General features: G+C 43.3%; 1 protein-coding gene across 1 annotated transcript in view; it reads right to left on the bottom strand.

Annotated features, from left to right (window-relative positions):
* NPAS2 (neuronal PAS domain protein 2) overlaps nucleotides 1-16,672 on the bottom strand; it is a 179,676-nt gene that overhangs the window by 12,024 nt on the left and 150,980 nt on the right. The window contains exons 13-16 of the mRNA XM_054578030.1: nucleotides 8,030-8,165; nucleotides 7,377-7,486; nucleotides 5,183-5,272; nucleotides 2,807-2,953 (exon numbers count right to left, since the gene is read on the bottom strand). Of these exons, the coding sequence (XP_054434005.1) occupies nucleotides 2,807-2,953; nucleotides 5,183-5,272; nucleotides 7,377-7,486; nucleotides 8,030-8,165 (483 nt within the window). The remainder of the gene's footprint in view (nucleotides 1-2,806; nucleotides 2,954-5,182; nucleotides 5,273-7,376; nucleotides 7,487-8,029; nucleotides 8,166-16,672) is intronic.

Consider the following 16,672-nt stretch of genomic DNA (forward strand, 5'->3'; position numbering starts at 1 on the left):
ATGGATGAATAGAAAGAAGGATGAATGGAAGAAGAAAGGAAAAAAGGGAGGGAGGGAGAACAACATTGCCCTTGTAACAGGTGTCCTTCCAGGCATTTCTAGCAGAGGGAATACATGCTCCCAAAAGGAAAGGAAGAAGCAGCCTTCCCCAGACTGCAGGGGGCGACGGAGCCTTTGCGTTCAGCCAGGTGGCCGCTCCCCTGTGACTACATCCAGGTGCAAACAGCAACACGCAAGAGGACCGCTCCCTCGCAACCCGATCTTTTTAGAAATCATACTAAGCAAGCATCACCTGCGTACACACTCTTAGTGAGACATCTGAGCCAATGAGTAGAGTAGGAAAGCCTACTGCATGAGGACAGAGCATGAGTGGGGCAGCCTTTGGTGTGAGTCAGTGCACAGCCAGCCGTGACTTCTTAAAAGGGCTCCGCGGTCAATTGTACAGGAAGAAAAACAGTTCCCCAGTTCAAGTGGAAGTTATCAGAGAGAAGATATACTTCTAACTTTCAAGAACAAACCAACCATACACTCATACATGGTTTTTCAGTATTCTTATCTGCTTACTTCTACAAATATTAATTATTCCAGAATATTTCAGATGTACACAAAGTGGAGATATTGTGCAATGAAACTATATAATTCACTAAGCTTCCACAATTATCAACGTTTTGCCATTGCTATTAAATCTACTCCCACTTTTTGGAAGGGAGGAGTAATTTTTACTTGTTTTTCTTTATGACCAAATCATATCATTTCTTTTTTTTCTAAATAAATATCACATTTTGATTAAATATTTTGGAAGGCATTTCTTTAAATCTCTAAACTTGCAAGTACAAGAAGGCAGCCACTATTGGAGGAAATGTTCTCTGATTAATTACCTGTGGATTTTTGTGCTCTCTGGATAATCCCACCTCAAAGATAATATCACAGGAATAAAGTGAGAAGGGACACACCAGGACAGAACTGAAGGCTTGGTTTCCACATTCTCCCTCACAGTTCCATGTACTTGCTGGCATATGTGTTTGGGGGTTAACAAAATGCACTGGTCATGAGGAACAAAAAGAGTAATTCTTTGTAAAAGGAAGGAAAGACATAACTTGTGTTGCCTGTTATTTTAGAGTATAGCCTTAATGTCGAAAAGGTGGGAAGTAGAAAAGTCTGAGCTCTGAGAAGGATGTTCATATGCCTGCCTTTCTTGCTTTCAATTTCTGGCTCAATTTCCCCCTTCCTGTTAGTGTAAAAACTCCATTCAGTTAACTGAAGTCAGACAAGTTCTACCAGTTGGACCTTGGATCAGAGAGAAAAGAATACAGCTGGGGAAGAATGAGTAAATAGGGACTTAGATACCTCAATGATTCCACTTCTTTCTATGTAAATGGTTCAGTCTTTTCCCTCATCAATGTCAAGGGTGTCCCTGAAGAGGGTAGGCTGGGGCAGAGCAGCAGGGTTCTGGGGGTGGCCGTGGCTTTCTCAGCAAAGCTTGGTCACATGTACACAAGCAGGCCTGGGTGACAGTGGGCAGGAGCTGTGAGTCTTGCTGAGCTCCGACCTCTTTGGGGAGCCAGACGTGGGCTCAGAGTGCCATGCACGGCAACTCTGGTGAGCCCAAGGACAGAGGATGGTCTGCCCCAGGTGTGTCCTGTTGCTCAGTAACTCCACACCTTGTGTGATGCCTGCACATGGCCTGCCCATTGGGGTCTCACTTGTACTCGAGGATCTGTGTGGACAGTGAAGGGGTGGAACAGGGACTGTGCTCCAGCCATTTTACCCAGGGAGTCTCTTATACTTCTTTCCGTCTCTCCTAATGAGTGCAAAGGTTTAGCGCTTTCAGGAAAAACTCCCAAATAGCTAGAATTACATTTACAATTAAAGGTTGGTAAAAAACAAAACAAAACAAAACAATGCACTTTGGAAGAAAAACAGTCCTGGACTGACATAAGTGACATTTGGTAAAAATAATTTATCCTTGAAATAGATCCAATATACAAGGTATGGCACAAAAGCACCCCCTTTGATGAGCTGATAATCTATACAAAATCTTTTATTACCAAATCATAAGTGTGTAATTTTGTAACATACCAATATCTCACTTAAGCACACCATATGATAATTTAGGTGAAATGTTCATATTGCTGTCTATCTTGTGTGAGACCTTTACGTACCCTACCAACCACACCCAATGGTGTTACTTCTGCCAGACCCTGTATAAAGTTTTCCTCCAAGATGAAACTCTCAGGAGGATTCAAAGAAGAGACAACTGGGGTCACAGCAACTGCTGCCATCAGTGCCTGCAGAGCTCCCCAATTTGGCAGGGTGCTGACCTCCAGTTTCCAGCCTCTCTGCTTGTCCCCATTAGGATGCAGATGCCATCACTTCCCACACCTCCTCCCTCTGCTTTAACTGAGGGGAAGCAGAAGCAGAGCTGCCCCCATGTCTCTGTCGGCAGCCTGGGCTAGGAGCTGGAATTTATAACCCATAGGATGGAGGCTGGCATAGCCCAGGGTGATGTACCTCAAAACCCATGAATGCAGGCGAGCCAGCAAATACATGCCCAACAGAGATAGGGGAGAGTGAAGAGGATGTCATGCAAACTTTATGTTTGGTTTGGAGTTGGGGACAGAAAAGGTGGTGTTTATTCCTGTACCTCTTCCATGGAGGTTTCAACATGGCTTGAGAGCAGGGCATATTCAGGCCATACAGGGGGACTGGGGAGGATGCTTTGCCTGTCCTTCAAGGGTGGATCAGGACCCATCAGGGAGCAGAGAGGAGAGGCCACACTGGACTACTGGCCCAGCAGGGGCGTCACCTGGACCCTGGAGTCCTGGACCAGGCAGAGCTGCTCCTGGATCCTGTGGAGCTCCTCCTGCTGCCACCGGATGTTGGCCTGCAGGACCCGTGTGCGCTGTTCCAGCTGGTCTTTGATGGTCTGGAACATGCTGAACTGTGCTGGAAACTTCAAGATGGAATCAGAAAACATAACCAGATGAGAGTTATTTCTGCCTCACAGACAGATGTTGCTGCTGTTCTGAGTGACCCTGCCAACTCTGGGGCCAGAGAGGACTTGTTACCCTCCCTCCTCTCACCCAAGCTTAGTTGTGGCTACGGATTTCTTAGAAATCTGTGCAAAACAGAACTAAGGAGAATAGTACAATCACAGAACATGTATCCCGAAGTGACCTTGTAGGAGGGACACTGATAATGATTTTTCCAAGAGCACTGTCTCCCTTTGCTTATACCTCTCACTCCCTTCTGGAACAGAGGATGGATTTAGGAAAGTCTTGGCAGGTGATCTCTGCTCCCTGTTAGCACCTATCTACCCAGACACAAGGCCAGTGGAGAGGGGGGATTATGGGATGGGAGGTACGTATAAAACTACCTATGTTATACCAGACTGTATTACAAAAATCTTCATCAGAATGTAAGCAATCAAAAAAAAAAAAAAAAGAATGTAAGCAATCAAAGCACTCAGCTGGGATTTTGAAATAGAATTCAACTGAGAAAGAAAACAAGCTAGATCAGATAATTTAAAAAACAAGACACAAAGCTTCTGTGGTAAGTTCTAGAAAGTCAGGACATACTCAGGGGTGCTTCTGCTGTGTGCAGTGCAGACTTTCTTCGTTGAGAGACTGTGCAGTCCTCCAGGATCAGCACTGGGCTTCATAAGTGCTACTTATAGTAAGATTCTTATTTTCTCAAGGCATTCAGAACACCCAAGCATTACAGTCATGATCTTGGCATTTTTCATAAATAAGTCTACTCTAACTTAGAAACTTTTAGAAGGATGGTATGAAGTAAAACCACTAGTTTCCCAGATTTTGGATTTTGTTTTTTCCCTCCTTTCCTGACAAGGTGCTACAGTAGTAACCTCAGTGAGGGCAGGAGAGAAAACTGTAGAACTCATTGTTGCATGCTGGGTATATATGAGAAGAGCCAACTGTTTGACTTGAAAGGTCAGCATTATGCAAAAATGTCTTAAAGAATGTAGTTATTAAGTATAATATATATGCCTAATAGACTAAGAACTGTTTTATTAATTAAAATGAGGTCTGATAAACAAAAAAAGGGGCCTTAACCACTCATTTTATATTTATTATAAAACAAAGAAATTCTTGACTATGCAAGACCCAGAGTGAAGGGAATTCTCATTTCCTGTGTCTTTGGATTGAAAAAGGTATTAATTTAATTACCAAATTGTGCCTGGAAATTTGAGCATAAAAAATTCTTTATTATTTTTTCCCTAATGAGAATGAATATAGACTAATTTAGTTAGCTGACTCTGAATGAGTAGCTTTTACATCTTTACTGAAACCTGACTTTGGGAAGAAGCATGTGTTAACTTGTGTTTTTCTTCTTTCAGGAACATTAGAGACGACTGCTGATGGGGCCCAGGCCTCAGGCATGTCAGACATTTCCAAATGTCCCTGTTGAAGCACATACCTGGGTCCCTCTTCCCTGCTGACCCTGGTCCTCTCCCTCTCCACTGGGAAACCTCCCGCCCATCCTTCCAGGCCCAGCTCAGGTATCACCTCCTCTGGGAAGCCACATCGGATTTTCCTAGGCAGAACATTTTCTTACTGGTTCTATAAAAACACATGCCTTGCCATGGTGGTTTCTCTCTTTATATGCCCAACTTCACTTAAACTTAAAAACAATGGCTGTGTCTAGCTCACAGACAGACCCACGTAGGAACACATTGAATGCTCCTGAAACAAGGAAAGTTACTTAGCAAAGTTGTGAGCACCACACCCTACCCTTTTTAAAACAAATGTGCTGTCTGTAGTACTGGAGTCACAGCTTTTAGAGCCTTTCAGAATCTTCCTGTGACATTTGGCCTAATTCACACCTTTTCTAAAATATCAGGGTCGACGTGGAGTGGTAAAAAAATGAGGAACATGGGAAAGTGGCAGAGAGATAAATATTATTTAAAAGACTGAGAAACACACACTGGAGAAAAGGACAGGGTGTCTCTGAAGATAAGAGTAGTGAACAGGACAGGTGTAGAAACAAAGTCCCTAGCTCAACAAGCCCCTCCTGCATGTTGGGAGAAATATTCCCTATTTTGGTACCTAAGCACATGCTACTCATCAGCACTAATGCATTCGCACACTCAAGAGGATACAATATGTTCTGTCTTGGGAAATTCCACTGCCAGACTCCCTTTCTCCTCCAGTCCCAGACTCACCTGTGCTAGGGCAGCAGGTGAGTTCTGCAAAATGGTCTGAGGCAGGAGCTGCTGTGCGAGGTCATAGGATGATGGAACAGGCAGGGGAACCTGGGGAAGAGAGGGGCCCTATCAACAGACACTGCTTCTGGGTCATTACAGAGGTACAGGGGTGCTGTCTCTCAGCCAGCTGAGTTTCCTGGCTTAAAAGGAGGCCCTGCTGTACTAGAGTGAGGAGCTCACCTCTGAAAGGTATAGGTGTGTGTTTCCTGGGAAAAGGTGGGATAGCAGGCTGGTGCAGTGTACAGGTGGTCCTTGAGCAAGCTCCTGGGGTTACTCAGTGTGTGTGGTGCCTCTCATCAGGGTGTGCTTTGCAAAGCTGCTGCTACCTTCTGGAGCTTGGCAGCTCCACACCACTTCTCCTCCCTTGCTTCTTCTTTAGACTCTGTTCTTGGGGGAATTTGGTTACTCTTCTCCTTAACTAATAATTTTTAGCAGTGTCACTGAGCAGTGTGAATGAGGTTGTACTGATAACCAGTGTTGGCTCTGTGTGCAGTCCTTATCCTTTTTGCTCAATACTAATTCAGGTGGACAGACATGTCATACATAATTATGAGCATGAACTCATCCAGGCAGTGAATACTGGTGCAATTTGCCAGACTCTGCCTGGAATCTGTTAGACACTCCTGGGAAATCAGGTGAGTGGCAGACCTTGTTCTCTGATCACTTGGGTGGGTGGAGAGACAATGTGTAAAAAAAGAAATGAAACCATCAGCATCACAGGCTGACTTTTAAAAGAAAAGTAAAAGGGTTCTTCTGAAGTTATTCCAAAACTGTCCTCGGTCCCTAGGGACTGTGTCAAGCAGCCCAAATGGAAAGTGCCATCAGGACAACATGGGAGGAAATGACAACAGGAGACTTTGTTTTGAGTGAGAATTCCCAGGTACAGGGCTAAACCAAAGACTGGTGTTGATTTTCCTAACTGTGTTCCCCACAACTGCCGGAGGGAATAGGAAAACTGTGTGGGCACTGGTGGCAGGAAGAGTTCTCCTGGGAAGCCACAGGTAAGTGGAAAGGCAGTCAGAGCTTACAAGCTTGTCTTTGTGTGGCTGGAGAGAAAGATAGTGGTTTTTGTCATATTCAATTTGAGAAGAAAATGTGTCACCCATGTTTTTCAAACAGTGTGTACATAATCTTTGTGGTGATGGCAAGCAGGAAGATGGCACATTTACTCCCATCTCCAAAATGTCAGTGAGAGATGGGTATGAGGTATTTGGCAACTGTCTAGATGTAGCCCTTAAAATTCTTGACACTTCTTCTATCTAGACGTGGAGATCTATGTCTTTCTTTTTGAGTAAGGGACTGCTTTGACCCAAGACGTCAAGAGGTGTGACAGAGGTGATGATGCTGTGGACCTTCCAAGGCTAAGTCAGAAAAGGCCATGAAACTCCCTCTCCAGACATTGCCTTTTGGAACCCAGTCACCAAGGCAGAAGAAGCCTGGAACATGGATAAGCCTGTGCAAATCAATAGTGGACAGTTTCAGCTGGGCCCAGCCTTCCACCAGCCCAGCCCAAATGCTGGACATGTTAGGGCAGACACATCTGGGATGGCGTTCCCAGTCTTGCCTAGGGAGACCTTTGACACCATGCAGCAGGTCCTTTTTGAACTCTTGACTCAGAATCTGTGAACATGAAAAGTGGCTGTTGCTTTGTGTCTCTGAGTGTGACATGCTTGAATATGGCCATAGATCACTGGAGTGCCACAAGTCAAGCTGCTCATGGCCTGACTTCTGGAGAGGTCTGGCATGTATCAAGGACACTGCCTGGTATATGCAGAAGTACATTTTGGTTTATAAGAAAGCTTCTCACACATTTTCACTGGAGGAAAATTAGTTCCAAAAATGGGAGGATCCTAATCATGCCCCCCAGAGGCTCTGGGGATATGACCTCAGGTTTGAAGTTTTGAACTTTATCTCTAAAACTCACTTGTATTTTTCCTTTTAGGAATATACATCCATGTTAATTTTGGTATGAAAATATTAAAAATTAGTTGCCAATGAAATCACCCAGCTTCCCAACCCTACCTACCACCCAAAACTCTCAGCCTCTAAGTAGAACTGGTTCTCTGGGTAGATGCAGCCCACTATCTGTGGCCCTGCAGGCCTGGCACAGTATTGCATCCCCTGATTAAGAAGTCTTGGGTCACACACATACCGGTATCATGGCTGCCTGGCTAAGCCGTGGCACAGGGAGCTCTCGGGGCAGGACGGCCAATCTTGGCACAGCCGTGGTGCTGGCCTCTGTCATCAGCTGGCTTGGAGTGGCTGGAAGAAAGCAACAGATCACTTTCCTGACTTGCACATCCTTAACAGCTTTCTCATCAAGAGGGGACAATGACCCTGTGTACATGAAAAAAGGGCTTGACTGCAACCTCTGATAAAGGAAGTTCAGCAGAAACAGAAGTGGGTTCCAGAGCCACAATATTCTTCCAGCCTCCACTCTGGCCCCGGAGCCAAGGAATGACAGCAGACCATCCCCACACTTCATCTCCACCACTTGCTTCAGCCACATGCCTGACCACTCACCTTACCAGAGCTACTAAAACATAGCCAGATTATTGAATCTGTGTATCACCTGTGTTATGTCTGCTTTGTGCGGCACTGGAGTAATCAGGGCCTGGAGAGGCAGAAGGCTGGAAGCCAATGGGAAAGGAAGCAGGAATGTGAACAGAGAGTATACTTCTGTTTCACAGGCATACACAGGCCTGATTCTGCTCAGGCCTGAGGCCTTTTCTGGGGCTCTGTTCCCCGCCTCCCGGCCCCCAACAGAGCACCCACCCTTTTCCCCATCCATGGCATCATACTCACAGGTGGATTCTGACATGCCCGTGTGTGAGGATTTATGGGAACTTCTTGAGGACGCTGATGGCGAGTGACTTGTGTTAAAGACTGAGGTGCCCATGTCAAGTGCCTTAAAGTGCCGCTGAGGTTCCAGGCTTGAGCCCTTGTCCAGAAACAGAAAGACAGACAGACAGACACACACACACACACACACACACACACACACGCACGCACGCACACACACACAATCCACATTTCAGCATCGAGATGATGAAAGTGAATCACGTGACTTTAGTTCTCCACTAAATATGTAGGAAAATGTAGAGGTTGTTGAGAGAACTCCTGTAACTGTTTGATGATAGTAGCAAACCCACTTGGGTGGAATATTTTTACACCTCTGTAAATACAATCTTTGAGAGAATTGTAGCTTATGAGCAGCAGTTATTACACTTTCTCACCTTGTATCTTAATTTCTTGGATTTTGGTGACTTTGCGTTTTACTTTTTCCTTAAAGTTGTCATCTTACTGCCCAGAATTTTGACTTCCCCAGAAGGAGGAAAGAGGGCAAGTTCCAGAAATAAAGTTGCTGGTGATACTAGGCTGTGAATACTTCAAATGAAATAAATACCTCCGGACTCTTTTGGACACTTCCTATGATCTCTCCCACTACTCGCTCCTCCTCTGCAGACTTTGGGCTCCCAAGTGCAGAAGGGGCAAAGGGCCAGTGGTCCCCTATCCTCGGACCACTTCATCATAACTGATGCTGGTTCCTTGCATTTCTCTGTCTCAAATAAAGTGTGACGAGAAAGCAGCTGTGAATTTCCAACGCTGAGAAGTCATCTTTCCACCCTGCAAGGCATTAAGTGTCTTAGGTATAAGAAAGTAGGTATAGTAATTTTTTAAAAAGATTTTACTTATTAATTTTTAGAGAGAGGAGAAAGGAGGGAGAGAGAGGGGAGAAACATCAATGTGCGCATGCCTCTCGGCACCCCTACTGGGGACCTGGACTGCAACCCAGGCATGTGCCGTGACTGGGAATTGAACCAGTGACCCTTTGGTTTGCAGGCCGGCATTCAATCCACTGAACCACACCAGCCAGGGCAGGTATAATAATTTTTAAGCTAAAGAAGAAATATGATAATGACTCTCTTGAGCTATGCTCCTACTTAGTCTTAGAAGGATGATAAAACTACTGGCATCCACTGGGCTATGCGGACAGCTGGTCACACTGTCTCAGAGATTAAAACCCAATAGATCCACACGGCCTCAGAGATTAAAACCCAATAGATCCACACGGCCACTCTGTCTCTTAGTCATGGTTCTAGTGAGTGTGAATGCTGTGTATGTGCTTGTGTAGGTCTGAAATGATTAATGCGTGACCTACAGGCCTTTGTGTAAAACAGAATTATAGGATGTGCTTGGCTGTGTTAAGTGCCAGTTTTGAGACTCTGTTGCTTAGTCAAATCTCCCCTAAATAAGGCCCCTTAGATGGGGGTCCCTCCCTGGCCCACAACCATTTACAAGTGGTCCACAGAGAAATAAGTACAAAAAATGAGATTGAATACTGAGAAACTTTTATAGCCATTTGATGTCACCACACTTCATGGGAATCTGCCATTTATACTAACAGTAGTCAGTGACATATTTGACATTAAAAAAACCAACTAGTTCATTACCACTGATAGTTTGCAAAGCATTGTCCTGGAGCTTTTCCTTTAGAAGGACCTCTTTTTCCTTTAAAAATAACCTGGCACCTGAGATTGTGTTTGTGTATTTACACATATGTGCATGTTTATAAGAGAAGTTCCACTGGGCTCTGGGATTCTTAAAGGACCAGAAATTCAATAATGAATCTCTGACTAGATGACATATGTTAACTCTGTTCTTCAGCTATGATGTATCATGTGTAAAACACCTACCTATAAACAGCTTAATTCCATTCTTGGAATGATACATGATGCATTATGTGATAGAGCTGGCTAAGAAACATTTCCATAAAAAATGACAGGTGGTCATATTAGTATGCTGGTGATGAATCATCTTACAATGCACCCCACGTAGTAGCCGGCAAGGGAGGCTCTGCAAAGATGCTGGCTGCTGTTTGGTCTTTATTTTTTTATTTACATTTTTTTATTGTTCAAAAACATTTATCTCCATTTCCCACCACCACTTTCCCCTGCCCCACCCACCACCACCTCACCCCCTCAATCCTTCCCCACTTTGGCTTTGTCCATGGGCCCTTTATATATGTTCCTTTACTTGACTCTTCCCCTTCTTTTCTCCATTACCCCCATACCCCTCCCCTCTCATTACTGTCGGTTTGTTTTTTCTTTCAGTGTCGCTGGTTATATTTTTCTTGCTTGTTTTGTTGATTAGGTTCCACTTATAGGTGAGATCATATGGTATTGGTCTTTTACCCCCTGGCTTATTTTTCTTAGCATAAGGCTCTCCTGTTCCATCCATGTTGCCATGAGGGGTCGGAGTTCCTTTCTTTCTGCTGCATAGTGTTCCATTATGTATATGTACCAAAGTTTCTCGAACCACTCATTTATTGAAGGGCACTTAGGTTGCTTCCAATACTTGGCTATTGTAAATTGTGCTTCTATGAACATTGAGGTGTATAGTTTCTTTTGCATTGGTGATTTGGGATTCTTAGGGTATAATCCCAGCAGTGAAATTGCAGGGTCAAAAGTCAGCTGCATTTTTAGCTTTTTGAGGAAATTCCAAACTGTTTTCCACAGTGGCTGCACCAGTCTGCATTCCCACCAACAGTGTACTAGGGTTCATTTTTCTCCACAACTTCAACAGCACTTCTTGTTTGTTGATTTGGTTATGATGGCCATTCTGAATGGTGTGGAGTGGTAGCACATTGTGGTTTTAATTTTCATCTCTCTGATGGCTAGTGATGATGAGCATCCTTTCACATATCTTTGGACCCTCTGTATGTCCTCCTTGGAGAAGTGTCTGTTCAGGTCCTTTGCCCATTCTTCTAATTTGATTGTTTGTCTTCCTGGAGTGGAGTCACCTGAGTTCTTTATATATTTTGGAGGTCAAACACTTGTCGGAGGTTTCATTGGTAAATATCTTTTCCAATATGGTTGGTTTTCATTTTGTTGATGTTTTCTTTAGCTGTGCACAAGCTTCTTATTTTGATGAAGTTTCATTTGTTTATTCTTTCTTTTATGTCCCTTGTTCTAGCAGACATATCGGTGAAAATATTGGTGTGTGGAATATCTGAGAGTTTCCTGCCTATGTGCTCCTCTAGGACTTTCATGGTGTCCTAACTTTTATTTAAGTCCTTTAACTATCTTGAGTTTATTTTGGCAAATGGTGTAAGTTGGTGATCGAGTTTAATTTTTTGCACGTGGCAAAAAATCTCCCAACACCATTTGTTGAAGAGGCTATTTTTACTCCATTTCATGCTTCTGCCCACTTTGTCAAATATTAATTGACCGTAGAGATATGTGATTATTTTTGGAAAGATTATATTTTTCTAGAAATTTGTCCATTTCATTGAGGTTTGCAAATTTCTTGGTATATAGTTGTTTGTAGTGATTTCTTATAATCCTTTGCATTTCTGTGGTATCAGTTGTAATTTCTCCTCTTTCATTTCTGATATTATTTATTTCCGTCTTCTCCCTTTTTTTCTTGATGAGTATGCATAAAGGCTTGTCAATTTTGTTTATCTTTTCAGGGAACCAGCTCCTGGATTTATTGATCTTTGAATTTTTCTTTTAGTCTCTATGTCATTCAATTCTGCTCTGATCTTAATTATTTCTTCCCTCTATTTACTCTGGGCTTTTTTGTTGTTGCTCCAGCTCTTGAAGGGCTAGGTCATTTATTTGAAACACTTCTATCTTTTTTAGGTAGGCCTGTATTGCTATGAACTTCCCTCTCAGGACTGCCTTCTCTGTGTCCTATCGGTTTTGGACTGTTGTGTGTTCATTTTCATTTGTTTCCAGAAATGTTTTTATTTCTTCTTTGGTCTTCTTATCAACCAATTCATTGTTTAATAGCATGCTATTCAGTTTCCATAAGTTTGAATGTTTTTGAGTTTTTTCCTTGAGGTTGGTTTCTAGTTTCAAGGCCTTGTGGTCCGAAAAAATGCTTGTTATGATATCAATTTTCTTGAATTTGTTGAGGCTTGTTTTGTATCCTCTCATGTTGTTTATCTTTGAAAATGCTCCATGTGAATTTGAAAGGAATGTGCATTTTGCTTCTTTGGGATGAAAGTTTCTATATATGTCAGTTAAGTCCATTTGATCTAATGCATATTTCAGTTCCACAATATCCTTGTTTATGTTTTGTTTGGAAGATCTGTCCATTTGTGACAGGGGGCTGCTAAAGTCCTCTACTACCAGTGTGTTGCTGTCTATATCTGTCTTGAATCCCTTCAAAGTCTTCCTGATATATTTGAGTGCTCCTATGTTGGGTGCATATAGGTTTACAATGTTTATGTCTTCTTAATGAGTTCTTCCTTTGAGTATTATGAAGTGTCCTTCTGGATCTCTTTTTATGGCCTTTGTGTGGGTCATGTTTTCTTATACATTCAGCTTCCTTATGTCTTTTGATTGGAGCATTTAATTCATTTCCATTTAAAGTTATTATTGATAGGTACTTATTCATTTTTTTCTCTTTGTACCTGTGTTCCTTCTTTCTCACTCATTTTCTTCCTCTTCTTAAAGCAGTCCATTTGGCTCTGGCTGGTGTGGCTCAGTGGATTGAGTGCTGGACTGTGAAAAAAAGGGTCACTGGTTCAATTCCCAGTGCAAGGCACATGCCTAGTTTGCAGGCCAGGTCCCTGATAAGGGGTGCACGAGATGCAACTACACATTGATTGTTTCTCTCTTCTCTCTTTTTCTCTACCTTCCCCTCTCTACAAATAAGTAAAAAAAAAAATTAAAAAAACCCTTACATAAAAGCAGTCCCTTTAGCCTTTCTTGCTATGCTAGTTGTGTGTGTGTGTGGGGTGCGAGGGTGGTATGTGTGTGTGTATTCTTTCAGCCTTCTTTTCTCTGGGAAACTCTTTATTTTGCCTTCCATTTTCATTGAGGGCCCTGCTGGGTATAGCAGTCGTGGTTGTAGGCCTTTGTTTTTCATTTCTTGGAACATTTGTTGCCACTCCCATCTGGTGTGCAGTGCTTCTGTTGAGAAGTCAGCTGCTAGCCTTATCAGGGCTCCCTTGTATGTTACTACCTGTTTCTCCCTGCTGCGTTTAAGATTCTCTGCTTGTCTTTGATATTTGCCATTTTAATTATGATGTATCTTGGAGTGGGCCTCATTGGGTTCCTCTTGAATGGGAACCTCTGTGCTTCCTGGGCTTGTGTGACTTTTTCTCTCCTCTAATTAGGGAAGTTTTCCATCATTATTTTTTCAAACAGGTTTTGTATCCCCTGCTCCTCTTCTCTTTCTGGTATCCCTATTATATGGATATTATTATGTTTCAGGTTGTCCTGCATTTCCTTATACCCCTCTTTATTCTTTTTGAGTCTTTTTTGATTTCCTTGCTCTCTGGGAAATTTTTTCTTCCTTGTCCTCCAGCTTATTGATTTGATCCCCTGCTTCATCAAGCCTGCTTTTGATTCCTTCTACTGTGTTCTTCAACTCAGAAATTGTTTTCTTCATTTCTTCTTGTCTTTTGTTGACAGTTTCTATGTCCTTTTTCAGCATGATGTAAGGTCTTCAGTAAGTTCCTCGTAGTTTCCCTGTAGTTTTTGGTAATTCTCTCTGAGTTCACTGAGCTCATTGAGCTTCCTTACAACCATTGTTTTGAACTCAGTATCTGATAGTTTACTTGCCTTTATTTCATTTAATTCTCTTTTTGGAGATTCCTTCTTTCCTTTCAATTGGGGGTGTTTCTTTGTCTTCCCATTATTTGTGAGACTCTTCTTTTTTGCTTTTGCTTCTTAAGTTGATCTGTCTTGATTTCCTGATTTTGTGATATAAACTTCTATGGTAGGAGACCTGTGAGATTCAGTGGTGCAGTCTTGTTGATCTCCTGAAGTTGATACTCTTTGGATGCTTTTTTTTGCCATTTATGCTGGGTCTCTGGAAGTGATTGGGTTTTGATTGTTGTTTGGTTATTCTTTGGTGGGTCCTGCCCTCTAGCTGGTTGACTGAGGGTCACTCTGCCCAATATTTCTTTGTGTTTTTGTGAAAGTGCTCCTAGTAGAAAACCACAAAGCCCAGGAAACAAACCCATATCCAGAAAAATAACTCCCCCCTGCAATACTACTACTAACAGTAAATGAACCCTTATTAATAAGACTGTAAAGAAATTAAGACTATTATAAGAAAGGAGCAAAATAAACAATTAGTATAAAATCTTATAGCTAAATATGCACAAACTTGATGGACCTGAAATGGATGTTAGAAAGCTATGTAGTAAAGAAAATACTGATAATCATGGAGAAGACCACGGTGGATTTCATCTTGGTAGCCTCTAGTATTTACCACTGTTTTTTCTTTTTGGATCTGCTTCTGGTGATGTCAGGTGTTGACCCCATCTGACTTTAGGCAGTCTTTTTGAGACTTCCAGGAATCTATTGTCTGTGGCTGTCTCCTTCAGTTGTTAATCTAGTCACTCTGCACTCAGCAGTCAGGCTTAGGCATCGCGGGGAAGAGTAGAGTCCCTCCTGGGGCAGGGCTGTTGTTTCCTCTCATGCTGCTGCTGCTCAGGAGAGCAGTCTGCCTGAGCAGGGTGGCTGCTGTGGTATGGGTGATGACTCAGCACTGGGATCCCACAGGGTACTCCCTCAGAGCCTCTATCTCCAGTCTGTCCTCAAGTTTCTCTAGTTCACTATGCGCCCCTCTTAGGCAGGAATGTCCTCTCTGTGTCTGCCACTCTGTACTCAGCAGTCAGGCTTAAGTACCACAGGGCCAGGGCAGAGTCTCTCTTGGGAGTGGGACAATTGTTTCCTTTCATGCTGCTGCTGCTCAGGGGAGTGGTGTGCCTGATCAAGATGGCTGCTGCTATATGGGGGAGGAGTCTGCACCAGGATCATGCCGGCTGCTGCCTCAGTTCTCTCCCCAAGCCTTGGTCCCCAGTCTCTCCTCAGATGTCTCCAGCTCACTCTGCTCCCCACCTTTGCTGGAGTCCAGGGTAAGTGGCCGTGAATAAAAACTTAAGCGTTGGCCCTTTAAATGGTTCTTTGTGTCTCTAGCCACCTGTGTCTGGCAGAGAGCAACCCTGTCACTTTTCGCATCTGGCTGTTACCTGTGTACTTTTGGGTTCTGTTGCTGTAGGCTGCAGATTCTCATTTATGGTTTAGACCCCACTCTATTTAGGGGATCCAACTGGCCACTTATATATCCCTCTGGCACTGCTGCTGTGGGCGCCCAGCCTACCTTCTCAAGTTTCCACCACATTCCTTACCAGTCAGGTTGTGCTGTGTAGGGGGCTGCTGTGAGTGGTATCAGGAACTGTAGTCCCATGCAAGCTGGGGCCTGGGAGAGGACCTGAAAGCCTTTCACGGAACACTGGTAATGCAGAGACAGGCAAGATCCAATAATAACTCCGAGGGCCCCCAGAGGAAATCACATTTAGAAGTAAATTACACTCCTTGAAGCATGCTTTGTTTCTCCTTCAAGCTCTGTTAATTTATACCAGATAACCAGCTCAAGGTTGGGAAAGAAATTTATAAAATTCCTGGACTCTCACCCAAATCCCACTTGGCACCATAATGCTTGCTCAACTCAGACCTAAGTAGTTCGGTGTGTTCCTGCTATTGTCTTCTTTAAACAACATCTATTCTCTATAAGCTTAAGTTACTGATGTCATTAGATTAACTATACAGTCCTGCTACCTATCCCCCGCTGTAACCCTCTTAATCAAAGCCATGGAGCACAGGGGCTCGGGGCATTCTCCTTTAGAGAGAATCACTTTCCTCTTTCCTTGACAGGCAAATGGTGACTGGAACAACTCATTCTTTCATCCCCGGTGAACTGGGGGACTTTGTAGGATGGAGTCCCCCATAGTGCTACAGCTGATTCTTCTGTCTGTCTGAGATTATAAGGCTTCCCTTTTGCTATTGTTCAGTTGTTTATTCCAGGTGATTTCTCCACCTGGAGTTTAGTTATAATTCTAGATTTGTACTGGGAGGAGGTCAGTGTGACTTCCATTCAGTCCTCTGCCATCTTGCCCCTCCAGGATCGGTCCATAAAGGGTGCTTTATTCAGATGCCGATCGTCTGGGAAGATGGTGGGTTATATACCCTCAAAACCATCTTAGTATCTCATCTCACGCAGACCTCCTCATACTCACTCCCTTTTGGCTTCAGCAATTGGGTGGTAGCTTGAGGGGCACCAGTGGCATACAGGGAAGAATTGAAGTGTCTAGCATTAAGGCAAGCAGAGGCCACTGTGGTCTTTAAAGGGGATTTCTCCTTCCTCTCAACTCAGTCCTGGATAGACCACAGATGACTATGTTGGACTATTGTTACTGCATCAGCCTTGGCCCAAAACTCTGTATTCTAAGTCACTGACTAGCCTAGAACTTGAACCATATTCCAACAATTCTAAAATATTTTGATGTATCTGAAATTGAGATATATTATTCAACTTATGAAAGAAATCCTTATTTCACAGATTGACTGGCAGAATTTTTTTCCTTAGTGGAGGATAAAATAATCATAGAACTTAGAGTTGATAGCTGCTGAATTTTGATGAAAC

Source organism: Pteronotus mesoamericanus, unplaced genomic scaffold (genome assembly GCF_021234165.1).
Source record: "Pteronotus mesoamericanus isolate MK-2021 breed Mesoamerican mustached bat unplaced genomic scaffold, CSHL_Meso_final contig_48, whole genome shotgun sequence".
Taxonomy (NCBI): Eukaryota; Metazoa; Chordata; class Mammalia; order Chiroptera; family Mormoopidae; genus Pteronotus; species Pteronotus mesoamericanus.